Raw genomic sequence first — 27,113 nt, forward strand, 5'->3', positions numbered from 1 at the left:
CTTATCTTTAATTTAATGACTTGATGGAGGTACAATGAACCTCCAAGGTGGAGAGAAAGTCAGAGAGTAGCTGAATATATTACTTAAACAGAAAGTGCAGGATAAGTCAGAGTGGGAAAATATACAGTACTGTGCAAATATCAGAGACCACTTATTCATTTAATTTCCAGTAAATACAAGTTATTTATGTTTCATTCTATATAAGGAGACACATACAGTCATGCACACAAAGTAGTGGTGGTCCTGGTGTCAAAAAGTGGAAATAAAGTAGCATATCCTGCACATTTTAATGCACAATTACTGTTTATTTGCTGAATTTAACATACAAGAAATAGTAAAACATAAAATGTGGCCTGTGCAACGGGTTGTTTAGCATGTTTACTAACTTTTAGCCTGTAAGCTAGCTGACCAGCCTAGTTTTAGTTAACAACAAAAGTCTCCAGCCCCTCAGTTTAAGCAAAAAACAGGTTTTTTGTCATTACAACCGGGGTCCATGCGAGCGGCATGTGAGCCAAAGATTATTCCCTTAACAGCACAAGGGCTTTTTCTTTGTGCCAGTGAGCAGTAATATGCAATTCAGGTTGCTGTGAAGCGGTCACAGGTATGGGGATTTTACAATGGCCAATCAGATTTTACCATTGAAACTATCAGTTTTATAATCATACTTTTAAACTTCAGTTTTGGGAACTCATGTTTTCACTCATGACCTTCCCTTCCTTATGCAAGTGCTTATGCTTAGATGCAAGTTCTTCAGAAACATCTGAAAAAGAATAACTTAATAGACATTTTGACAGAAAGTGAAACAAATGACAGGTGATCTCTGATTTCCTGCACACTGCTGCATGAAAAGAATCAGAAAAAATAGAACACTGGTTTCAAACCTGAAAATCCTACTTTTCATTTGACTCTTATAAACGATACTCAAAATAAAATGACAAAATACTTCAATGAGCAGTCACTCTCCAAGGTGTATCAATAGGTGTATGTGCATATAAATTACTGAACAATAACCAAACACTCAGTAGGTGGGCAGCCCTGCTTCTGGGGGCTTCAGGTACAGGCATGCACATCTCACCTTGGTCCAAGTCGGAAGCAGACACAACCAGTACAGTGGCTCCTGCAGGCTGGTTTTCAGTAACGAAGGCCTCATACACGTTCTCTTCAAAGTACGGCACTTCATCATTCACGTCAATCACCTGCACGGTCAGTAGCTGAGTGCTGGACTGTTGGGGGACACCGTGATCCTCTGCTACTATGGTCAGGTTGAACTGGGCCAGCTCCTCACGATCAATGGGCTTGAGGATAGACAAGGACCCTGTTGCAGAGAGTTATTAGCCAAGAGGTTAATAAATGATATAACAGTTTTAATAGGATTTTTGTTTTCATTAGTTTGAATAGGATTAGAGTTTTCATTAGTCAGTAATGTTGTTTTCTGCCACTTGTAACAAAAACATTACTTCACTGAACACAGCCGTTTAAAGCTGGCTTCTAATTACACGCCAGCACGCATGATGTTTACACACGCACTCACATTCACGCTTGCTGGGTCTACATTAGCTGCTTGCATGCGATTATCCCTGCCACATTCATAAAGTTAAGAGTGCCCATGGTGAGCCAACGCCTCTCTGTGGTGAAAAAAAACGAGGTGAGAAGCAAAGGCGGGAGAGCAGAATGGTGGGATGGGTGGACAAGAAGAGGAAAAACATTTCCCATGTCGAGCTCTCCCTACCTGAATGCAAATGATGGGTGGACAAGAAGAGGAAAAACATTTCCCATGTCGAGCTCTCCCTACCTGAATGCAAATGATTTATCCGTCATAACAACCCAAACTATCTGCCCACAGTTTATGAGTTTTTTCCACAGTGAGCGCAGCGCTGGGAGGGAACAAGCAAACAAAAGCTCCAGACACGCAACAGCCCTGCCTGCCGTGCCCTGCCGAAATTAGAGCTGCCCTCCTCATCTCCAACCCCCTCCCCAAAAACCCCAGCTGAACACGAAAGCTCATTGATCTGATCTCCATTTCACGCTTTTACACAACCCACCACACCCGTTTAGCTGGACAGCAAAGGCACGGGATCAGGGTCACCGCGGGCTGTTTTGGTTCTGGTTCTTATTTCTGCCTCTCTTCTAGCTCCCTAGCACTCAGCTAACGTGCCCCTCAGCCCTTAATCTGGTTAGAATTACCAGCTCAAGCACTTGCAGCCTCTGCGACTCCTTGACAATCCCTCTCAGAGGAAAGGCAGTGCTATTGTGGGCTGCCTCCTTTAACTGATGTAGTTTAGTGAAAATTCTAATTCACACATTTTCCTACTTTACTCTAGGGTCTCTTAAAGCAACATGGCACCTACCCAAGATCTTCAGGACAGCTGACATAAACCTACATAAACAGTTGACAGTAACTTGTCATAAAGGTAGCATTTGCCAATGCCACGTTGACACTATGACACGTTGACATAATGTGTATCAGGCAACATGACGTTCACAAGTCACTTCATGAGAATTCAAGTCAAGTTCTGCATTTTTAGTAGAGAATTTTAGTCTTGCAATTGGCTGCACCTGTAAGGTTAGACCAGGCTTTGGATAATAAGCCTTTCATTGGAGAACAAGCTTCAGTCTGAAGGACAGAATAAAATTGATACATGCAATAAATACAGAGCTTAAAATTACTGTGCAAAACAACTTGAAATAATAGATTTATCCATCATTTGTAAGTATGCTAGCTAGATAGTAATGATAATGATAATAACAATCTTTATCCATATAGCATCTTTCAAGGAGCTAAACACATTAAAAAGCTAAATTAGCTATTGCTAGTTTTGCATTTTTCCTTTAAGCACTTCATGCAGCACTTCATTTGCCCAAAGGCTCATTTGAAGCTGTATCAAACTGGATGCCACTGCCAGCTGTGAGGAGAATGGCATTACTGTATTTACTGCTGTTTACCTTTCCTGATTTATGCCTCCATGCTGTGGTCACGATGACCAGCTCCAGGGTCAGAGTGATTTTCCTGCCACTCTGGGGTAATACCCACATTTTGGCCCTCTCCCATTTTCAAAAGGATGTGTTAGACTGCAATGTAGTACTGATGTGGCGTTTATTGTAGATTTAAAAGAAGCAGGGAGAGAATTTTGCATTGTGGCAGTGACTACAACTGCCAAGGTAATGACATAATTTCACTAAAATGCCCATAATGCAAAGCCCTCAAACCCCAACACTCGAAATCACACACAAAAGGTTGGAAACAAAAGATTTTCATCGTTTACTGCATTATGAAGAACTAATTCAATCAGTGAGATTCCTGCTTTTGCTTACTCTGGCTGAAATTTTGAAGACATAGTTAAGCTTGCGTCTGACATTATATTATAAATGTTTATAAATGTTTATGTAAATTCTAAATGTTTATATATGTGTATGAAAATTTTTAAACCTATGTAGTTGTCATGTGGCCTTATGAACATGAACACTGCCATACAGCAACGTGTTACCCAATTATGGGATATTACAAACTTAAAAATATGGTTCTTCAAGGGTTCTTTAATAATGAAAATGGTTCTGTAGAACCATGCCCACTCACAGAACCCTTTGCATCATGAAAGTGTTCTTCAGCTTGATGGAAAACGTGCTGTAGATGGTTTTATAGCACCAGGGTTCTATATAGCAACAAAAAGGGTTCCTCTATTGTTACCAGCTTGATGTCATCACAATAGAAGAACCCTTTTTGATCCTATATAGAACCCTTTTCAAAAAGGTTCTATATAAAACCATCTACAGCATGGTCTCTATCATTCTGAAGAACCCTTTTATCATGAAAAGAAAATTAATAAAGAATTAATTATGCAATTATTAATTCTTTGAGTATTTATGGTTCTGTATGAAACCATTGTCATTACTAAAGAACCCCTGAAAACCCATCTTCTTTAAGTGTGTAATATCCAAAATATGGGGTAATACTTTACTGTATTGCAGCATTCATAAGGCTACATAACAGGTACAAGCTTTAAACTTTCATAAACCTACATAAACATTTATGAACATTCTTTTTTAAGAGTGTACATAACAAGTCTGTGTACTTTGAGGTGAGTGTGTGATGCTCTTTGCTTTAGGGATGCTCTTTGATGCTAATTGGTGCTGTATAAGCCCCCTTTTTTATCTTAGACTGTAATTCAGTGCCAATCTAAAGAAGCAAACTTCAGACACTAAATAAGTCTTAACTGATTGACTTCACATGGGAGGGGGAAAAGTCTATAATTGTGTACTTTTTTTTTTTACATGAGTAGCTCATTAATTGTGGGAAAGTTCAGCTTTTGCAAAAGCTAAATCTAAAAGTGTTGCAGCACAGACCCTTGAGTTTGTGAGAAGGAGGGGTGCAGATGCTGCTGGTAGGAAAAGACCAGCAGCATGTTTGAGAAGGAGCATGGATCTACACCAGCACGGTTTAAACACACACGGCACACATGCTCCTGCACACGTTTGAAATGCTTCCATAATTGCGTAAAGCCCGCAGGCATGCTGGTGCTGTGCCTGGTGGAACTCACACGAGTCTTAAGGAGCCACAAAGAAAGCCTGCCAGAGGAGAGAAAGGCGCTGCGCTGCTGGGATGTCTGTCTCAGGAGAAACATGCTGTAAATAGCTACCAGCAGTGTAGGCATGATGTCTCCTGAACTCTGGGCTATATCATGAGGTTATATCATCAGCATATGCACACATATGCATACACAGAAGGCTCACTCAAGCGGACAGTGAATAGCATGAGTAACACTTTTGGCACAGTGAGAGGGAATTGGCTTAGAGTACACCGAGGAGAGTGCTGAGAGGTAGAGCTGGAGTTGTGCAGGATTAGGGAGACAGTGTGGCTATGAACATGCTGAGAATGGAGACCACTGGACAGACACAAGCTCAGCAGGGACCTCTGCTGCAACTCCATGGGCTGGACATTTGGTATGAATAAGAAACAGTTTCAAAGCAGGCTCCTTTACAGTTACAGAGCACTGAAGGCTTCTTCAATAACACTTTCCTTGAATCCTGCTCCAAAGCATTGACACGTTGTTATGTGTTTTACTGATCACACTAGGACAATTTACTATGCCCAGTCTAGGAGGACCACAGCATCTGCAGTACAGTACAGCACAGCCGCACTGCCTCGGGCAGTGGCTGGGTTAAGCGCCAAGACCAAAGGCACAACCAGGTACACTCTGTTAGCAGTGTTGTAAAACTGAATCCAGTCTTGCAAAGACAGAAATCTAATGGTCTCTGTATGGTCTTTGGTCTCGGGTAAGGTCAACTCGGAAATTTTTCTCAAAACCAGCCAACTGTGATGCCTCCGTCTGAGGTAATTGGAAAATGCTTTTATTTCCCTACCATTCAACAAAATGTTTAAACAGAATAAAAGAAGAAATCAGTCCTTCCTCTACATGTTTAAATGACCATGCCAGGTGAGGATCTAATTAATCTTTTCCATGCTGACTTTACTAGGTATTACTTGTCTGCTGCTGTTCATTAGTTCCAAAATTTAAACATCCCTTGAAGGCAGATCAGAATGTTATCATTACTATGTTTTCATTTAATAACAAAAATAGATAAATGCTCTTTAGTTAATAAACAGTTGACTTTAGATGGTGAATCTGAAGAAGTTTTAGAAGATGGATAGAGGAAAACATCACCATCATTTAAAAGTCTTTACTTGGGCTTGATGTGTCCAGGTCTCTTTCTTGACCCTGACTTGCCTCTAGTGGTCTTGACCACAGCACTACTGGTCAGTCCTGAGATTTGAAGCCACATCCTTTCAGTTTCTGCCTCACCTCTCCTACCATTACTGTGGCCGATATCATTTTCTGTCTTGAACCGTCATGGCCATCAGGACCTCAAACATTAATATATGTCATGACATTTACAGGTAACTGTAACATGACAATGTTATATTACTGGACATAAACTGTGAAGACAAATTATGACAGCATAAGACATCTGCCCTGACATGCTTACAGCACTGTTATGTCAGTAGCCATGTTTACATGCAGCCTAATAATCTGTTAAAAATCTGAGTATCAGCTCAATCAGAACAGAATATGTCCATGTATACACCTCAATCGGAAAAGAGTAGTCAGATTGAGGCTGTTCAGGATTTAATTTGTATCCAACTAAATGATGTGGGTAGTCCTGTAAATAATCAGTTAAATAGACAAATAAAAGCCGTGTAAATGCCTATATCCGATTACATTCCCAATCGGAAAGTTTAAGCATGTTAAAGTTTCTTACATGATGCAAAATCCAATGAAACACTTCATTCTTTTTGTCCCTAACCAAATGAATTTATTATTTTGTTTAATCTATGAATTTGAAAGTCCAAATTAGCAGCGCATCTGGGGATAGACAAGGAGGCTTAGATAATTGGAATTATCTATTATAAATTATTATTGTTAAATTAATCCTTATGATGCTCAATCAACCATGCATGGTTAAAGTAGACCCAAACAAACAAGAGTTAATCCAACACGGCTGGTTTTTACTGTGTTACTAATGATTTAACTGTTTGAGCCCTAGGTTCATTACACAGTTACACATCAACTGCTACAAAGTATGCTGTAAGTTATATGTGTGAGGAACTGAAGACTTTACTGCAAGTAATTACATTCAGCCTATATCATGCCAGATGCAGTTCGATGTTTAATCACGTCTTACCAGTGTTTGGGTTGAGGCTGAACTTTCCCTCTGCATTTCCATCCTGTATGCGGTAAGACACACGGCCGTTCTCACCCTGGTCCAGGTCCTGAGCCATGACATACAGCAGAATGAAGCCCACTGGCTGGTCCTCCATAACACTGACTGCAGAAGGTGAGGTGAACACAGGTGCATTGTCATTCACATCTGTAACAAAAATTCGGGTAGTGACTGTCCCACGGCGCCGTTGACTCTCATCCAGGGCTGAATCAGTGGCCTGGACCACTAGCAGGAGGGATGAGGTGCTCTCATGGTCCAGCCACTGGCCCAGAGTCATGACTCCAGTGCTGGGGTCCAGCAATAGAAGGTCTGGACTGCTGGGCCACTGCTGAATGATTGAATAGCTGATTTCACTATTGGGACCACTCCCATCTTTGTCAGCAGCCTGGAAGGTATAGAGAGAAGATCCAGGCTCCATGTTCTCAGGCACCACTATGGTGATGGGATCTTCAGGAAACTGTGGTGAATGGTCATTGCTGTCCTGCACATCGATCTCCAAGGTGACAAAATGGCTTCTGGGCAGCGGTGTGGAGAAATTGTCCACTTCAATTTGGAGAGTGTAGCGTGGAGCCCTCTCAAAGTCCAACTCGCGGGCCAGATACACGTCCCCCATCTGCCGGTCCACTACAAAGGTCCCATCTTGATCTGTACCCCCAACCACAGTATAAGTGACCAAGCCTTCAGGGAGAGTCTGAATGTCAGGTGATCCAACACTTCCTATGATAGAGCCAGGCTTAGCTCCTTCCATTGGGTTCAAGGTGATGGACACCAAATTGGTTGTGGACGATGCCTTGGTGGAGCTGAGAACCTGCCAGCACAAACAGATAAGACATTTTCTCATTTTTTCTCTATGATGTTAGATGTGAAGAACCTCATGAACTGACTGACTCATTCACTGACTCAACCACTGACTCACTCATGTTTATCAGGCACAAGTGGGAACTATTAATACTTGTGAAAGGGAGGAATATGTCAAGAAACTACACCAGCACTATCTCACAAATGAATATATTGCTGCTGTTGGAAGAAAGCCTCATATCTCCATGTCTTGTCATTTTTCAGTTTTTGACATAATTTGAAAATGCCTCTAACCCTTTATATTGCGTATAAATTTCGTGAAGAATGGACTAAAAGAAACAGCTCAAAATGACTTGAAAAAACACCTGATTCCATTGACATACGTTAGAAATAAAGTAGGTTTTTTCCTTTTCCTGTAAAATTTTGGACATGCAAGGTTTTCTTCGGACAACAGCAATATGTTTGCAGTCACAGACTGTATGCATATAAAGTCAAATAAATGGTAAACATAAGTACACAAATCCAAGATACACTCAGTGCTGCTGCCTCTGAGCACAGCAACTCAACTAATACTGAAAATGTCCGCTTGATCTAAGGTACTATGTAAGAGTGAGGCCGAACATCAATCACACTTTGTGTCCTTGTTCTGTATTATTTGAAGGAATCTGCAAAGTCCTGTTCTATTTTGTACTTTGAGGTCCAAATGCCAATGGAATCTCACAAAGCAGAACCATATTGCAGGCCACATTTTTCTCCTCTTTTCACTGAGAATGAAAAACAAAACTTTTTGGCCATATTTGCAGGCTCAGACAACAAGCCTGCTGGCGTTAATCATAGTTAATCAGATGGCTCCGTGACTGCCAGGAAAAATAATGGTGGATTAAAGTAAATATAATCAGAATAGGAAATTGTTGGATCATTCGAATTCTGAAAAAGGGCATATTCTTTAAAAAAAAATAAAAATGGACAACTTCTACGGAGCTCTTGATGACCAATCAAATAGACTTCAAAGCAAAGGCGCCCTGAAGCCTGATGTGAAAGCCACACATTTTGCCTTCAACAGATGACACAATGTTTTAGTAGTTAGGAGAATGAATGAAAGAGAGAGAGAGAGAGCGAGAGAGAGAGAGAGAGAGAGAGAGACATATAGGCTTATAGAGCCAGACAGGCTGAAAGAATGACACACATAAGACCAGACGGGTGGACAGATGGGCAGACACAAGAACGGATAGTCAAACAAGCATGCAGACAGAGAGAGGATGTGGGACTTGTTTGAGTTTGGGTCTGGGACTTATTGTGGCCAATAAATCAAATGTGAATTGTTCAGAAATGTGTCACTTTGCACTTTGCAAGATGGATGTGCTTGGACAGGAAGTATGGGACAAGCTGTTTGTGTATGGCAACGTGCTTTAGCCAGCAACACAGGTGCTCGTAAATGAACCATTCATTGCCGCCATGGTTCAGTCCCCACAGACACCAGTACCTACACTACCATGGCAGTTAAAAGACTCACTTTGAGACAAGGCTTCTCATGAAACCTAATATGACAGTGGATGAATTAATTCCACATTAAGTGATAAATTAAATGTCAGGCATCGTTCCAATGTAAAATGAACATGAGGTCACTTCCTTCCAGCTCAGCTGTTTCTGGAACGAGCAACAGCTTTCTAAAACGATGACATCAGAAAGGCCAGACTTAACAAACTCAGGGCAAAACAACTCACTTTAATCCAATCACATATCAATTATGGGCCTCTGTCTTTGTTTTGGAAGGGTGAGGGGAAAATGAAGTAATTAAAAATGTGCAATGAATTTTCCCAGCATTGCAAAAGGAAATTTACTACTGTTGCTGTCTACTGAGCCTGTTTGAGTTCAGTCGGGTCATAAATTATTATCTTCATTAAGGGTCTCTGAGAGATTTTGTTACTCAGACAAGCTACTGAACTTTTCTGAAATAGAGCCACGCTCGACCTGAAAAGGAGGAGAGCACAGTTGGCACCTGAAGGGATTCGCTCCCCCTCCTCAAACGCTTCACAAAATAATAATACTCTCTGCTGCAGACAACAGCTGCCAAAAGAGAAGAGGCTCTTGAGTCAGCCGGTGGTAAGAAACATCTTTCTGAGCAACTAAAATTAGCCAGCTGAGAGTCTTTTTTCCCGGCAATGGGTTAAAGAAGGATAATTTCATCCAATAAATTCCTGGACAGAGAGAGAGAAGGATTATAAAAGCTGCTCTTGAATGTGTGAATCAGACAGATGAATAACAGCAAGTAGATACACACGGTATACACAGAATACATCAGTGGTGAACTGTGACTAATATGGCTAGGCCTTAATTTCAGGCCATAACAACATCAAAATTAGCTCAAAAACGAGTTTTAAAAACACCAGAGACCTTTAGAATGATGGTCATTTCTGCTATGGGATTCTAGCAATGTAGTTAGTGCAAAGCCAACAGTGATTCACATGAACATTTGGATGTTCTAAATTAAACATGTATGTCTGAAGCTTTTAAAATATTCCATGTTTTATTTGAAGGTTGCAGACATATTAAAAATTTGTATGAAGCAGTTTTACAGACTCCATAGCGCTGCTGCCACTGTTTCCCATTTGTAATAATTAACTGAAACCTGGCTACTGTACTCACAGTCAGTATCTAGAACTTCTAGAAGGTCTAGAGTGACATTTGTTGTCACAAAACTTGTCCCATGTATTGCAAATCAAAATGTGACTAGTTCATTCAATTCTTTTCTAATTCAGTTTGTAATTATATTAGTGGTTAATCTGATATGTGAGGCCAGAGATGCCCAATCCTGGTCCCGAAGATCTACCATCCTACAGACTTTAGATCTAACCTCTAATCTAAACTTTCAGGGGCATCAGATGATATAAGGCAGGTGTATTGGAACTGAACTCTCCAGGGTGGTAGTTCTCCAGGACCAGGATTGAGCAGCCCTGTATTAGGCCTTCTGTCCAGCTCCTGAAGTCCTAACCAATTGGAGTATCTGTCTATCTACCTATATACCTATAAAGAAAAGAAAAAATCCTCAGTAATTTTCTATTGGGTTTCCAACCAAATCTTAATGATAAAATAAGAAAATTCATACAATACTTGTAGAGCTTAAACACAAGCATAATGCTTAAAATAAATAAAATGGACTAAAAATTCCAGGCATGTATTTTTTCTATTTTACAGGCTTCTGCAGCCCTGAGGATTCCCCACTACAGTGCTTCAATTTACAGTTCTTGAACTACAGTTCAAGAAAGTAACTTCAATAACACTCTAAACTTCAAGTATGCTTCAGATAACAGCTGACAGAAAGAAGAAAGACAAAGTCAAAAGAAGGACAACTGAGTAAACCAGAGAAAGAAAAGGTCAGAAAACGTAAGCATTCTCGCTGCTGGTTGTTATATGAGTGCTGAAAGAGATGAATAAACTGTGTAATTCAGCAATAGAGGGGTGCCAATCCCTAATGACTGAACAGATTTTCATTTACAAAATGCAAAACAAACCAGGACAATAATGGCTCACACATGTGATTTAGTAAGTAATGCACAGTCTCTGTCACTCTGCACTTAATGACTGCTTTGTCAATGGAAAACTGAAATCTGCATAATGATTTGCAATCTGCATAAATGATATACTATTTATCAGCACTGAATTCCCAACAGCAGCTTCTACTTAGCTTCATGTTTGTGTACTGGCCCTGAGTCTTAATATCAAACCTCACTGATAGTGATAATTATCTATCACTATGCTGTAAAGTGACAGATGTTTCACCAGTTGACAACTTTTTGCTCTAGCCCAGCTCCCAAAACGCCTGAATCTAGCCATAGATCTTTGAAGTCGTGTCATCGACATGCTCATGTAAGCAACTCCAAGGCTTTTTTCTCTAAAAAAAATGAATGCTGTTTTTGGAAATCACCTCTATTGTGCCCTGTGGTAACTGAAAACATTCCAAAATCCATATGATTTGTCCCACGTATACTCTTCTTCACTGGATCTGAATTGCAAGGTAATTAAGCAGTCAAAATACAATTTTTGTGTGTGCATGAGGCACAGTGTATCAGCTTTGGAACATTTTTGTTTAGTACAAAGGGGGCAGTCGTGGGCTGGAGGTTAGGTGAGGTTAACCAACCTTGTGACCAGAAGGTTCCCTTGATCCCCTGAGCTGACAGTACGTGACTGAAGTGCCCTTGAGCAAGGCACCTAAACCTCAACTGCTCCCTGGGCACTGCGGATAGGTCTGCCCACCGCTCCGGACAAGTGTGCTCACTAACCCCTAGTGTGTGTCTTTACTAGCACGTATGTGGTGTTTCACTGCACAGACGGGTTAAATGCAGAGGAGAACTTTCCCCGTTGTAGGACTAAAAAGGGTCACTTAATCTAATTAATCTTAATTTTAGACCATTCATTCAACCATTCATTTTTCCTGCTTAGACCATGGGCACTCGCTGATAACAACATGATGCACAACTTCAGAGGTCTATTAAGAAAACTGAATACCTGGTATAGGGGTACTGGAACATGGGAGAGAGTAAAAAACTTGTGCTGTCAGGTAGACCCTAAGAACTGGGTTGAAAAATATTGATTTAAAGCACAAAATTTAGAGCAAATTCAAATGATGTTGCCAGCTTCCTGTCACTGGATACTGGCTACCAAGGCTACATGATATAATAACATATTACATTGCCACATTCCGTGACTGCAATGTGCTTTCCAGTATATTAAAAACACAAAAATGAATTGATCTGCACTTTTTTGGATTGTAATTGGTTATGATGATCACATCGCACACTTGTTATAAGCACATTTCCATGCTGTCATTATCTGCTATAGTGATACTGCTATGCTAGTTCTGTTATAATGATTAACAACCAATTTATTGTGCAGCCCTATTGAGTACTAAAAGCCACGATGCGGAGGCTGACCTGTATTCTCAGCGTGGCTGTGGAGCTCTGGGGTGGTGAGCCACGATCCGTGGCCAGGATGGTGAAGCTGTAATCAGGCCGTTCGGCATGGCTCAGCAGGCTGGAGGAGTGTAGCTCGCCTGTGATAGGGTGCAGAGAGAAGCGCTCTGCCCTTGGACCTGGTCATGACAAAAGACTCTGTAAGCTGTTTGTGTAGCATAACAAAGATTTTGGTTCTCTGTTAAATACATAGTGTCCACCTCTAGAGACAATAAGCCTTAAGTTCACAGTCTCCAAACTGTTTAAATTCACTGATAAACATGTAGTCTATTTTTAACATACATTCTAAAATCATTATCAACAACAATTAATCCAGTTTTGATTTTCTTTACTGTGACTCAGAAATGTTATTTGTACTTCATTTGACCACTAAACAGTTACACATATATGTAACTAATATAATACTATATATATATATATATATTTATATATATATATATATATATATTAACATGATTAAAGGCAGTTACAATGATCTCTTACAGCATGACAGCTTTTCCGATTCTGGCGAGCAATGATATGATGGCTTAGCTTATTTCACTTTTTAAAAAAATATATTATATGCATATTAATAGATGGTGCACGCATGTAGATATGCATCTTTGCAGCATATGTGAGGGAGAGGATGTGTACCAATTTCATATGCACAGATAATTTGTTGGTTATTTGTTGTACCGTGGCAAGAGTAACTGTATCTCACCCCCATTTATATTAATCAGTAGTATTACAATGGTTGTTTGAAAATGGGCAATGCCACTGCCGTTGCCACAAGTCATGGCAAATAACAGCTGAGAAAAGAAGAAATCATTTTATTTCTGTGTTGCAGATGCATGAGACTGTATATCTACAGTCAATTTGTCTCTCACCTGACATTGAATAGAAAACGGTCCCATTTTCTCCCTCATCTGGGTCCTTTGCGGTTAGAGTGCCCAGTAGAACTCCTGATGGCTGTCCTTCCAGCACCTGCAGACACAGAATTCAGAAATAAAGTGGCTCAGCTTGACACTACATGGTTTGCTGGTGTCTTAAACCTAGAGACATGACAGTTTAATATATGTATGTGTATATAATATGTATATACAGTAGGTAAACTGGGAACTCTTCTCCATACCCACGTGCAATATAATCAATAATATATATATATACACATACACATACACACACACTATAATTCTTACAGTGCACTTTTTTGTTTGCTTTTCTACTTATAATGTTTATAATGTTAGTTTTAATTTACAGTTTACTTTCTATCTTTATTATTACACACATTGTCTATTCAGAAACTGTAACTATGATTTGTTTATTCTCTTCTTGTTCCTTTATTTCTTGAGTGTCTTGCACTAGTATTTCCTAGTGCTGTATATATACTAAATTACGTTCATAGTCAGTCTAATGATTACTGCCTTTTTAAAATGTTGAAAGTATCCAGCCTACTGCTACAGTCTCTATGCACAGCACACATTAAGACACTGCATGTTCACATAGTTGCCAATAAATATTGACTATCTTTTCTGAAATGATTACTGCTTTAAAGATCTAGTATTGCTTTGGTTACTGTTATCATGATAAGAATTTCTTATTGCTTCATCGTCTGTAACCGGGAATTCTGCAGAATTTTACTCTTTGCAACAGACAAGTGTGAAACAACACCGACCTTCATCCCTGTAACTTTAACCACTGACTTCTACATTATCATCCTTCATTGGTCTGATGGTGCCACTCCATCATCCTCCATACCTGCATGAAGATCTCTCTGCCTGACTGGGAGTGGGTGAAGACAGGAGCATTATCATTCATGTCCAGAACCGTGATGAAGGCCGTCCCTGTGGCACTGCGGGGTGGGGTACCACTGTCCTGAACCACCACGATTAGCTGGTAACTGGACTGGTGCTCACGGTCCAGAGAGGGCCTGGTGCTGATCTCTCCTGTAGATAAGAGTGAGGTAAGGATGGATGGATTGATGAATGTGTGGAAAGATGGTTGGTTGTATTATCAGATCAAAGGAGGAATAATGGAGGGATGAATGGAGAAATGGATGGATAGATGAATACAGATGTGATAGGGAGGGATGAAAGGATAAATACAGAGTTGGAGAGATAGACAGACGATGCATGGATGGATGGATGGATGGATGAATGGATGGATAGGTGATGGAGGGAATAATTAAGAGATAAAGGAATAGAGGGATGAATGATAGAGGAATAAAGGGATGGATGGATGAATACAGGGGTGACAAAGACGGATGAAAAGATAAATGGAGAGATGTACGGATGGAGAGAAGAATGATGGGTGGATAGGTGGGATGAATTAAGAGGTTAAAGAATGGAGGGATGAATGATGGAAGAATGGAGGGATGGATAGAAGGATGAATGGTTTGTTGGACAAATGGATGGATGGAGGTATGTCAATATGGGCAAATAGAGAAAATTAATAAGAGACACAAATATGAGGAAAGAAAAGAGAGGAATGCAGACAGAAGGTAGAGAGAGAGAGGGAGAGAGAGAGAGAGAGAGTAGTATCTGACTAGAGAGAACAGGGGCTTAAAGTTAAATATCAGAGACAGCAGTCTTTGATTGCGCAGATGGCCCACCCCAGCTGCTTCTGTAGGAACCCCCTCCGCAGCAGTGGTGACAGAAGTCTAAGCTAAGAACTGCTGGAGATTCCTGTCTTCCGCTGAGACAGAATGTGTGAAAGCCAGTGAGCTGAGCCTCATTTATCACACTGCTGTTATTCAGTGCACTCATCTATAATCGCTGAGCACTGAGAATACTGCGCACAGATTGGACTCTTTCTTGCTACAGAAAGATCATCCCTTTGCGTTATGCTGAACTTGTTGAGCTGTCAGGACACGTACAGGGGTCACCTTAAGGGCTAGATGATAATACAATAATGACGCCTGATTATCCAAATCATTTTCCAAAACATGCCGACATGTTTTCAACACCACTAATGCATTTTTAAGGTATTTTGAATAAAATGATTATGCTGTTTTGTTCCATACACCGGTACTGGCAACAAAAGCTTGAAATATGAACAACTGCTACTTCGGTAAATGAGGTGTAGATGTGTGCCTTTTATTCACTATATGAGGAGGGAGAAAATGTCCCACCATTTACTCATAACAGCACAAATTACCATGACATTTGGCTAGCTAGCCATTTTCAATGCTGAAATTATGGAGAGTGAAATGGCTGTGAGTTTGGGAATAATGTCCCAGAAGAAAGCTATCTGTCCTCTGTCAAACTTTATTCTCTGTTCATTTTTTATTCTGTTTTTTAGTTTAGTTCTAAGTCTTACAAAAAATAAGCCTTCTGTTTTCTCCAGGCTTAAAAATACTATAAATAAAAATACTTAACCATCAAAACTTCAGGCTTCAGTTCCTCACCTTCGTCACTACATAATTACCTTGCATAATAGTTTCAGAGTGGATTATGATTAATTTAATGAATCTTAAACAAATTACTTAATATTAAGATTGATACCATATAATAAGCATATATAAAAGAATGTTAGGAAATGTATAATCTAATCTAATAATTCATACGATCACACTATCAGTGTTTACATGCAAAGATATTTGCCAATCCAATTGAACACATTCTGACTATAGATTAAGACTGAGGTGTTTATATTCTCACTCTACTCTAAAATCTGATGGAAAATCTGTTTACATGCACAGTACAATCCAATCTAATCCAAAATTACATGCATGCCTAGAGCATTGCTTAGTGAACCATGACATTACCATGACAACAAGCATCTCATGAGTCCAGTCAGAGTGAGATGAGCAGCAGTGAGCAGTGCTTGTTTTAATTACTTTAAAATTATGTCAGATTCAGGAAAACATACTTCACATGTACTTATTAAAGAAGGAAGGTAGGAAGACGTTGTGTTCTGAGACATGTAAGCTGGGCGCCCATCCCACCGCTGTCTTTTAAAGATCAGAGCATGAACTTTGTCTCCTCTGCAGATCAGTTGCTGTTCCCGCCATGTTGAACGTTATATATTTCACTATGACCTGAATGAACATGCGCAGAACATCTTAAAATTTACCATTGGGAATGTAATTGGATGTAGCCATGTACATGGCTATTATTCTTCTGTTTAACAGATTATTTACCGGATCACTCACCTCTTTCAATCCAATAGATATCGTATTCTATATGTTCAGAATAGAATACGTCCATGCATATGCCTCAATCACAACAGACTAGTCCAATGGAGGTGTATACGTGGATGTATTGAGCTATAATTGAGCTAATTGAGTAATTGCGCTATTAGTCAGATTATTCACGGATTATTACGCATGTAAATATACCACAATAAGTAGTAATAAGTCACCTGTGTGGGAGTTGATCTGGAAGTGGCGGTCTGGGTGCAAGAGCCGGTAGCTGAGGCGGCCGTTGAGCCCCGCATCTCGGTCCGTGGCAGAAACCCGACCAAATCCTGTCCCGGCCGGCAGGTTCTCATGTACTGTCAGGAAGGCTCTGTCCTGAGTAAACCGAGGTGAGTTGTCATTTTCGTCAGTCACCGACACTCGCACTGTGGCACTGCCTGTCTTCTTCAGTCGTCCATGTCCAGCTGTTGCAAGCACCGTCAGCAGGTACACCTCTTTAACCTCACGATCCAGAGCGCTTTTTACAAAGAGCCAGCCGCTGTCTGGTGCAATGCCAAAACCTGCAGCGTCCCCATCTGGCTGCAGGTGGTAGGCTAATGGACTAGAGACGCTGGGACCCATCCCGACTCCGCTGTCCCTGTTGAGAGCACGAACCTGCAGGAAGCGGGTGTTGAGTGGGGTGCCCTCCTTCAGCTCCACACGGTAGGTAAGGGTATCAAAAACAGGCCCATGGCTGTTCTCAGCCTGCACATGGACCACCAGAGTGAAAGTTGCACTGAGCTGGGGCGCCCCCATGTCCTTAGCGACCACCTGAAGATCATACCGGGGCACAGTCTCATATGACAAGCTGCCAATCAGACGGATCTCCCCGCTGGCCCGGTCCACACTGAAGGTCCTGTGGGCACTGCTGGAGATCAGGTCAAAGGTGAGAACGCCATTGTGTCCTGAGTCATGGTCCTCCGCCTGGATCTTGTACATGACTGTGCCCATTCTTGTATCTTCTGGAATGATCAGAGATTCAGAGGAGGATGGGATGAAGACAGGAGCATTGTCATTGACATCTGCCACTGCAATGCGAACGCGGGTTTGGCCAAATGCTGGGGGGTTCCCGCTTTGTGCCTGGATCTCCAGCTCTAGGGTGGGCTGAGCCTCATGGTCCAGTGGCAAGCTGGTCCTCAGGACTCCGGTCTCAGGGTCCACTGTGAAATAGCCAGTTGGGTCACCGGAGCAGATGGTGTAGTAGATATCCTTTGAGATACCTGGAAAGACAAAAGAGAACAGAGATAAACAGACAAAGAAAGAGAGAAAGTATGTATATGTGTGTGTGTGTGTGTGTGTGTGTGTGTGTGTGAGAGAGAGACAGAGAGAGAGAGAGAGAGAGAGATGTAGACAGAGAGAGAGCTAGAGATCACACATGAAAGAGACTAAAAGAGAGAGCAAGAAAGAGAGGTGGAAAGAGAGAGAAAAGGAGAAACATAGGTATGACAGAAGAGAGCGAAAGAGTGTGAGATAGAAAGTGGAGAACGAGGGAGTGCAAGAGCAAGAGAAAAAAGGAGAGATACATTAATAAATAGAGAGGGAGAAAAGAGAATAAAGGAGGGAGAAAGAGAGCATGGGGCAAGTGCATGTCAGATGGGAAAAGAGAAAAGGAGAGAGAGAGAGAAGGAGAGAGATATACATGGAGAGTGGAAAACAGAGAGAGAGAGCGAGAGAGAGCGAGAGAGAGAGAGCACTCCTGAAAGAGACTATAAGAGAGGAAGAAGTGAGAAATGGAAAGAGAAAGGGGAGAGCAAGAGAGAAGGAGAACCCAAGGCAAGAGAGAGAGGTGGAAAGAGAAAGAATGAGATAGAAAAAGGGAGAGAAATATAGGGAAAGCAGAAAAAAGACAGAGCGAGATTGAAAGAGTGGAAAAGAGAGAGGGAGAGGAGACAAAAAAAGAGAGAGGGAGAGGAGATGAAAAAAGAGAGTATAAGGCACAAAAGTGCAAGAGAAAAAGAGAAAAGTATAGAAAAACAGCAAAGGGGAGAGTAATTGTGAGATAAAAGAGGGAGCAAAAGATATATGGACAGTGAAAAGAGAGAGAGAGAGATGAAAAAAAGAAATACAAACGAGTGCAAGAGAGGGAAAAAGAGACACATCAGTCCACAGCCATGTCCAGCACAGAGGCTAAACGTGTTATGAGTTGTTTTTTCATCATGTGACGTCGTGATGGAGCAGCTCAAATATCCAAAGAAAATTCTTTAAAAATCTAAGTGGTGAAATGGAATCTGTGATTAATGTCGATTCTAAATGAGGTGTGTACAGTGGCTCCATGCCTATTTGTACAAGTGGTGCCGAGTGAAGAAAAAAAGCCAGATACTGCTTTTCAACAAGTTTGACCGCGTAGTCCAGCATGACTGATAAATGTGGGTATGCACTGTGAGCTTTGGCATGTGAGAGCGCCCCAGACCCTTACTAAAGCCCTTCTATTCAGCTCACCCACCGTTTTTAGAGCTGGCACGTACAGTGCCCACTTGTGTCCCACGCAGTGCGTCCTCAGTCACTGTGAAGAAGTATTGCGACTGTTCAAACACAGGGGGCGCCACCAGGCCTGCCACGATACTGATATTGACCCTGGCATTGACTGGAGCAGTGAGGCCACCCCCATCCTGGGCTGAGATCACCATGGCAATGACTGAGTTTGCTTTGCCGTGTAGAGAGCGAGACAGTGAGATGACTCCTGAAATTAAAAACACTCCACCAGTTAAACAAAACCCAGCAATCCAGAATCCAGTCTGCAAACATTCAGCTTTTGTAAATAACGGATTGTTTTCTGAATGTCTGTGATTCTCTGTATGAAAAGTGCATTTACACAAATTCATTAATTAAGTCAGAAACATTCTCCAAATTGGAAAAACTGTGTTATGGTATATTCATTGGAGGTGTTCTTGGCTGGGGGATTAAGAGCTGTGTTAAGATATGGTAATATAAAAACATTTCTCTGGTATATTTCACTGGTGGTACAAAAGCTGTTTTGAGCTGTACTTCACTGGTGGTACAAAAACTGTGTTATAATGTGTTTTGCTGGATGTATAAATGCTGTGTTATATGGTATGTTGTGCTGGTGGTGTAAACACTGTTATTCTGTGCTTCATTAATAGTATTAAACCTTTCACTGGTGTTATAAATGTTGTGTTCTAACTTGTTTTGCTGGTGTTATAAAAGATCTGTTATGCTGTGCTTCACTGGTGGTCAAAAATCTGTGTAATGGAGTGTTTCATTGTTGGTGTTAGAAAAGCTGTGTTGTAATGTGTTGTGCTGGTGGTCTAAAAGCTGTGTTGTGTTTTTTGCTTGTTGTATAAAAGCTGTGTCATGACTTGTTTTGCTGGTGGTATAAAAGCTGTGTTATGATGTGTCTTGCTGGATGTATAAATACTGTGTAATGGTTTGTTTTACTGGTGGTATAAATACTGTGTTATGCTGTGCTTCAGTAGTGGTCTAAAAACTGTGTTATGCTGTGTTTTTGTTGTTGATATAAAAGCTGTGCATTAGTGAGTTGTGCTTGTGATATAAAAGTTGTGTTATAATGTGTTTCACTGGCAGTATGAAAGCTATGTTTTGCTGTGTTTTGTTACTGGTATCCAAGCTGTGTTATGTTTTTTTTTTCCAGGTGGTCTAAAAGCTGTTATGTTGGGCTTTGTTGCTGGTGTAAAAACAGTTACAGTGTGTTGTGCTGGTGGTATAAATGCTGTGTTATGGGGTGTTTCTCTGGTGATATAAAAGCTGTGTTATGCTGTCACTGGTGGCATAAAAGGTGCATAATGGTATATTTTGCAAGAAGGACAGAAGCTGTGTTATTGTGTGTTTCACTGGTCGTAAAAGCTGTGTTTCACAGGTGTTCTAAAAGCTGTGTAATGATGGGTTTCTTTAGTGGTGGAAAAACTGTGCTGTAAAGTGTTGTGCTGGTGGTCTAAAGACTGTGTTTTTGTGTTTTTTGTTAGTTGTATAAAAGCTGTGTTATGACATGTTTTGCTGGTGGTAAAAAAGCTGTGTTATGCTGTGCTTCATTGGTGGTATAAAACCTGTGCTGTGGTGTGTTTGACTAGTGTAACAGCTGTGCTATTGTGCTTGCGATACAAAAGTTGTGTTTTAATGTGTTTCACTGGCAGAATAAAAGCCATGTTTTTCTATGGTTTGATGCTGGTATCCAAGCTGTGTTATGTTTTTTTTTCCTGGTGGTATAAAAGCTGATTGTAATGCATAGTACTGATGCTCTAAAAGTTGTGTAATGATGTATTTTTGCTAGCTGTATAAAAGCTGTGTGATTATATATTTTTATGACAGTATTAAATCTAAATTGTCACTGGTGGTATGAAACCTGTGCTATGATGCGTTTCACCAGAGATAAAAAAGCTGTGTCATGGTGTGTTTGTGGTAGATCCAGTATCCTCACCAGTATCTTTATTGAGGGTGAAGAAGGGTGAGCCTCCCCCGGGCGCTGTGCGGTATGTCACCCTACCGTTCTCTCCCGCATCTGGGTCATGGGCGGTCACTCGTATGACAGAGGTGCCGGGACTGCTCTGGGTGCTCAGACTCACAGCATAGTGCTGAGGGTAGAAGGCTGGCCGGTTGTCATTGATGTCCAGCAGGTCAACACGCACGTAGGCCACAGAGCTCAACCCACCCTGTGGAAAGAAATAGAGCCAGGCTGTGTCAAAAACCATGCAGCTTGTACTAGCTCTTGTGTTGATGTGCTTGCTTGCTGAAGATTCTTATCTTCAAACCAAACATAGTTTAAGACTTTAAAACTAATTATTGATTCCTTAGACATTCCCTGAGGGCACAGAAGCTTTAAAGTATTAGTTCTACAAACAAATTTACACAATTTTTCCTTTACCCCAATGTAGTTGATCAATCAAGGCAAGGGTGCTTCTTTAGTTTTGTACTAGAGCTGCACGGCTAATAGAGCTAACAAGTAATGGAATTTCATTCCATCATCAAAATGGAATAAATCATCACACACTTGCCTCAAGCCATGGTGAGTTGTTAGGCATTCTTCAATGGACTTGCTTATGTGCTTTCCGACACTGTATGACACATTGTTATCTATAAATTTGCAGCAAACTATGCAGCTCAGCTAAAACAGTAGTAGCAGCTCTCTTGTTGTCTGAATACTTTTTATCTGGTTCAACAAAGGAAGCAAACTTCAGACACTGAACATATCTTGACGGGTGGTTTCAGTGGATTGATCATTTCCCTGGAGAGGCCTGCAGTTTGTGTAAGGTGGCAGGAAGCAGGGATCTTAAATGCCTGCACTGTTACTGTCCCGCGTAGCATGAACGCCACACAGCCTTCTCCTACATGGCAGGAGGGGAGCGCAGCAGGGCTCCAGCTTATTAAATATTACAGCGCTGTGCTCTTTAAGACTCTGCACTCTTAGATTGCTTTAACATGTCTGCTGCAATTTCCTTTCGCTGCTGCCCAGCACTTTTAAGTATCGTTTAGGCTGCCATGGCACAAGATGCTGTGCGACTCCTAAAGCATTGCCATGAGACCCATTCCCAGTTTCCTCTCACTCTTTTTTCTCTTCCTTATTGGATGTAAAAACTGCTTAACTGACTGCATTTCTGTAACATCGCATCCAGCAAGAGAATCCTCTGTGCCTCTACAGGTATCAGTATCAGTTAAGCCTTAGATGAAGGAGTGGTACTGCAAAGCGTGTTTGTACATACTTTGATTCGTTAGTAACCTGGCACTTACAGATCACATACAGAAAACAGAACATACAACATACCAATATCTCCCAGTACTGGTACTCTGACTGCATTTTTAAAATCTCTAAGAATCACTTCACTATATTCACCGTTAACCTATCAAAGGCAACAGCCATTTAAATACATTAACATTTACATTTAATGAATAATTTAATGAATATAAATAATATTTACAAACTTTCTTGTTTTCTAAACATCGTTTGAAAAGCTACTACAACCCCAATTCCAATGAAGTTGGGACGCTGTGTAAAACATAAATAAAAACAGAATACGATGATTTGCAAATCCTTTTCAACCTATATTCAATTGAATACACTAAAAAGACAAGATATTTAATATTCAAATGGATAAAATTTATATTTTTTTGCAAATATTCACTCATTTTAAATTTGATGCCTGCAACACGTTCCAAAGAAGTTGGGACGGGGCAACAGAAGACTGGGAAAGTTGAGGAATGCTCAAAAACATTCCACAGGTGAACAGGTTAACTGGAAACAGGTGAGTGTCATGACTGGGTATAAAGGGAGCATCCCTGAAAGGCTCAGTCATTCATAAGCAAGGATGGGGCGAGGTTCACCACTTTGTGAACAACTGTATGAGCAAATGGTCCAACAGTTTAAGAACAACGTTTCTCAACACGCAATTGCAAGGAATTTAGGGATTTCATCATCTACAGTCCATAATATCATCAAAAGATCCAGAGAATCTGGAGAACTCTCCGCAAATAAGCAGCAAGACAGAAAACCAACATTGAATGCCCGTGACCTTCAATCCCTCAGGCAGCACTGCATTAAAAACCCACATCATTCTGTAACAGATATTACCACATGGGCTCAGGAACACTTCAGAAAACCACTGTCAGTGAACACAGTTCGTTGCTCCATCTACAAGTGCAAGTTAAACATTGAACATTAAATATCTTGTCTTTGTAGTGTATTTAATTGAATATAGGTTAAAAAGGATTTGCAAATCATCGTATTCTGTTTTTATTTATGTTGGTATGTTGGTAGGGCCACAACTCACCCCGTCCACTGCAGTGACTGTGAAGTCGTAACTGGTTGGGCCCTGGTCTCGGTCCAGGCTGGCGCTGGTGCAGATTTGGCCACTGTCTTTGTTGATAGAGAAGTGAGGAGGGGTCAAACTGCCAGGCCCGGAGCCCAGAGAGTAGGATACCGAGCCAAACGAGCCACCATCTGCATCCCTGGCTTTTACCTGAATGAGACAGAGAGACAAGCAGAGACTTAATCACAGCTCTGATAAGGAAAGTGAATGGATCGACAACTAATAGTCTCCAGACACCCCTGCTTATTGGTGAATTTGGCACATTGCCGACAAACGTGTTTGACTGCAGCTTGTATAATATCCTTAGAAAGGCACTGCCAATACAGTGAAGTGCTCCTTAAAACTTGCACATGAGCTTAATGTCACCATGTCCAATGCCAAACATCAGCAAGAGGGCTATAAAACTCCTCAGCATCAGGCTATGGAGCACTGGAATTGTGTTCTCTGGAGTGATGGAGCTCCATCCACTACCTTTGGATGAGCTGGAGTGGGGTTTGTTACCCAGAACGAATCATCCAACATCAGTACCTGACCTCACTGATGCTCTTAGGGCTGAATACAATTAAACTCTCACAGCAATGTTCCAGCATATAGTATACAGCCTTCCCAGAATAATAAGTGCAATTCACTAAAATAATTGCAATCAGGTGAATAATTGACATTTGTTAACACCTTTAAAAGGGGCCAGTGAGCAATGTTTGTTTATTTGATATTTGTTAATAACACCTTTAGAGCACAGACAGACATGTAGATAAATGTAAAAGTTCAGCACATACGGTTCACACAACAGTACAAGGTGAAAAGATTTCTTAATCGAGACCTCATATCTATTCTCTCTATTAAATACTGCTCACACTGCCTCACTGAATAATCACAGTATGTGTCCATCTCTCTTCACTATGCTACATCCACACAAACAGAGTGCAGGTGCTGGACAGCCCTCACTAGGCTTCCTATACGCAGAGGTGTACCCTCAGCCGAAGCACCTGGAGACAGCTTCTGCCTCTCTGAGTTATTTATCGGGTCAGCTGGGCCAAATGGAGAAAGAGAGCTGGCAGCCAGCGCAGTGAAGGAGCGACATAATGACTTTCACAGAGCCTGAAAACTGGCCAGAAAGACAGAGAAATAAAGAAAAAAAGAAAGAGATGGATGTCAGGCCCCAAACAGACACTTTGGTCATTTTTTTGTGATTTTGTGTTTTGTGGTAAACTGTGGAACAGTCAGCTTTGTTAATATCTCATTTATCTCACTTTATTCTATTGCATGAAGTGTACAAATCCCTTTAGATCACAACTACCAGTTGCAATTGCAAGTATTAGTGCAGCTTTTTTTATTCCCCAAGATCAAGATACAATTAATATCTCTAGTTAGCACAACGTCCAATAACAAAAATATACAGTACTATGTAAAAGTCAGAAACCAGTCAAAACAGCCATTGTGTTCAAGTTATACATTTTTCAGGGGATAATTCTGAGGAGATGTAAGATAATCCACTTGCACAAGGACAAGGAATGTCAAGGAGGAAAAAAAAACAGGAGTTTCCAAAATTGGAAATGCAAACTAACTTCTAAGACTGAACTTTGGAAGTGTGTAACAATGTCCCTATAGATTTGTTTGAAAAACTGAGAGCAAGACTCTTGAAAAAGAATGGAAGATGTAAACAAGGATGATTAAGGATGACCATCCATAATCAATTACATAAAATAATACCTCCCAACTAAAACTGGAATAATTAAATAAATAAACAAACTGTGGTCCTTGACTTTTGTGCAGTATTGTATAAACATATACACAATCTAAATCAATGCATAACAAGCAAAACGGTGCCGTATAGTTTCATAGTATAGTGCCATGTATAAATTCATAAAGCGCAAACAGAACAGTATCTTAGCGAGTATAAACATCTTAAATGTAGTCAACCTACCTACTATTTTGCATTATGAGACTGTTGTAAGAACAATTTTTTAAAATTGTTTTAATTGTTTTAATTTTTTTGTATTGTTTTTAAGCAGTTTTAGCTTATGAAAGCTTGCCCCATTGTTTAAGCATTATTTCTTAAAATAAGCAAACTAATCCATGAAGAGAATAAGACACTTTCACTAAATAAAATCACTTAAACAAGCAAAGACGCACAGAAACAGGTGGAATAATCCTGTAATACTCTTACAACAATCTCATAATACGAAAGATCAGATTTTCTAAGATGTTTAAGATGTTTTCACTTGTTAAGAGATTTTTTTATTTTTTTTTGCAGTGTAATTTGAAAACATAGTGCATACCTTACGTATAACCTAAAACCATGAGATTATAGACAGCATGGGCACCATATACTCAGGACACCAGTCCATATGCTTAGGAACAAAGTAGAACAGATCTAACCTGCAGGAAGATGAGCGTTTGAATGTGGACAGATGATTCCCCCCATTCTACAAAGCCAGGCCCTGAAGCTCAGAAGTTTTACAATCTAGCAGGGGGTATAATATTATTAAACACTGCTGTACCTCATGCTATTCCTTCAAGGCTAGCGTGACAGTAGTTCGAAGTGCATCACCTGGACAGTTCAAACTCGAGGTAACAGAGCATGGAGGAGTTGAACGGCAGTTTGACGTAGGATCTGCTTCATGGACAGAGCCGTTTTCCATGAAGATTTGACTTGTGTAATGAAAGCACAGGGGCAGTTCGCTCGGCTATGGGTCTCCGAATACCAGAGGACACAAGCTCCCACACAGCACTCTAAGACAAATATTTCCTTCTGGTCCCTGGCATGACCGGCAGCTACCGAATGCAAGATGTGTAAGGAGAGAAGCAAACCTGCCCTCATCCTCATTTTAGCCGTGGCGACGCATGAGATAATTCTTTTACTCCGCAGTCAGAAACTTGGCTTTTGAATTCTATGCATATCAAATATTTAAAATTAAAAAATTTAAAGCAAGCAAAAAGTGCTCTGGGTGCTTAAAGGGCGCTAAAAGCAGGAGGGCAAAAGTAAGCTGAAGTTTCTTTCCACAACACCAACTGGCTGTATTCAAATGTAGTGGCTTCTGAAAAAAGGCAGAGAAAATAGAACACAGCATTTCTGGAGCAGGCTGGATTACGCGGTTACATGGCAAAATAAGTGTTGACTGAGCGATGACTTTTCAGCTCTCTCTCTCTATATATATATATATATTCAAATGTATTTTTATATGCACTGTGCTGTTGCTTTTGTTAGTTTTCTGCCTGTTGATTTATCTGTAGAGGGCACTGTTCAGCATAGTCTGCATCCTCCATGGCAAACGTCACTGTTATTACTGATATAATTGATATAACACAGTGAGTTCTTCTTGGAAGTAATACTTCAGATGCAACGTACTTGATTCACCAAGGCAACAGCTGGAAATAACCCATTTTATCAAGAGATCCATCAACAGAATTTGCCATTTCAAGGGTGTATTTCAGTGGGAGATACAGCAGCACAATGAAGTAACAGGAGTTGAGCAGCTGGATTTAAGATGTTTAGATTGGAACTACACCGAGGCAGAAAGTGGCTTTTTACTCAAATTTGAATAAGATGCTGGTGAATAGGAGTACAAGATGTAGATCTATTTCACAATATGCAAATCAGTGAACTGATGTTACCACCACCTGATGAGAAATGCATAAGCTGTGAGAACACAGTCGTAGCTTTACCATGTTGTAATCACACTAAAAGGGAAATTC

General features: G+C 40.6%; 1 protein-coding gene across 1 annotated transcript in view; it reads right to left on the bottom strand.

The window, feature by feature from the left end:
* Window positions 1-27,113, bottom strand: part of dchs1a (dachsous cadherin-related 1a) — a 168,120-nt gene that overhangs the window by 14,181 nt on the left and 126,826 nt on the right. The window contains exons 3-11 of the mRNA XM_017708591.2: window positions 23,379-23,567; window positions 21,035-21,266; window positions 19,085-19,321; window positions 16,827-17,861; window positions 14,223-14,410; window positions 13,352-13,448; window positions 12,447-12,604; window positions 6,679-7,525; window positions 1,076-1,315 (exon numbers count right to left, since the gene is read on the bottom strand). Coding sequence (XP_017564080.1) covers window positions 1,076-1,315; window positions 6,679-7,525; window positions 12,447-12,604; window positions 13,352-13,448; window positions 14,223-14,410; window positions 16,827-17,861; window positions 19,085-19,321; window positions 21,035-21,266; window positions 23,379-23,567 — 3,223 coding nt within the window. The remainder of the gene's footprint in view (window positions 1-1,075; window positions 1,316-6,678; window positions 7,526-12,446; window positions 12,605-13,351; window positions 13,449-14,222; window positions 14,411-16,826; window positions 17,862-19,084; window positions 19,322-21,034; window positions 21,267-23,378; window positions 23,568-27,113) is intronic.

The sequence above is a fragment of the Pygocentrus nattereri genome, chromosome 17, assembly GCF_015220715.1.
Source record: "Pygocentrus nattereri isolate fPygNat1 chromosome 17, fPygNat1.pri, whole genome shotgun sequence".
Taxonomy (NCBI): Eukaryota; Metazoa; Chordata; class Actinopteri; order Characiformes; family Serrasalmidae; genus Pygocentrus; species Pygocentrus nattereri.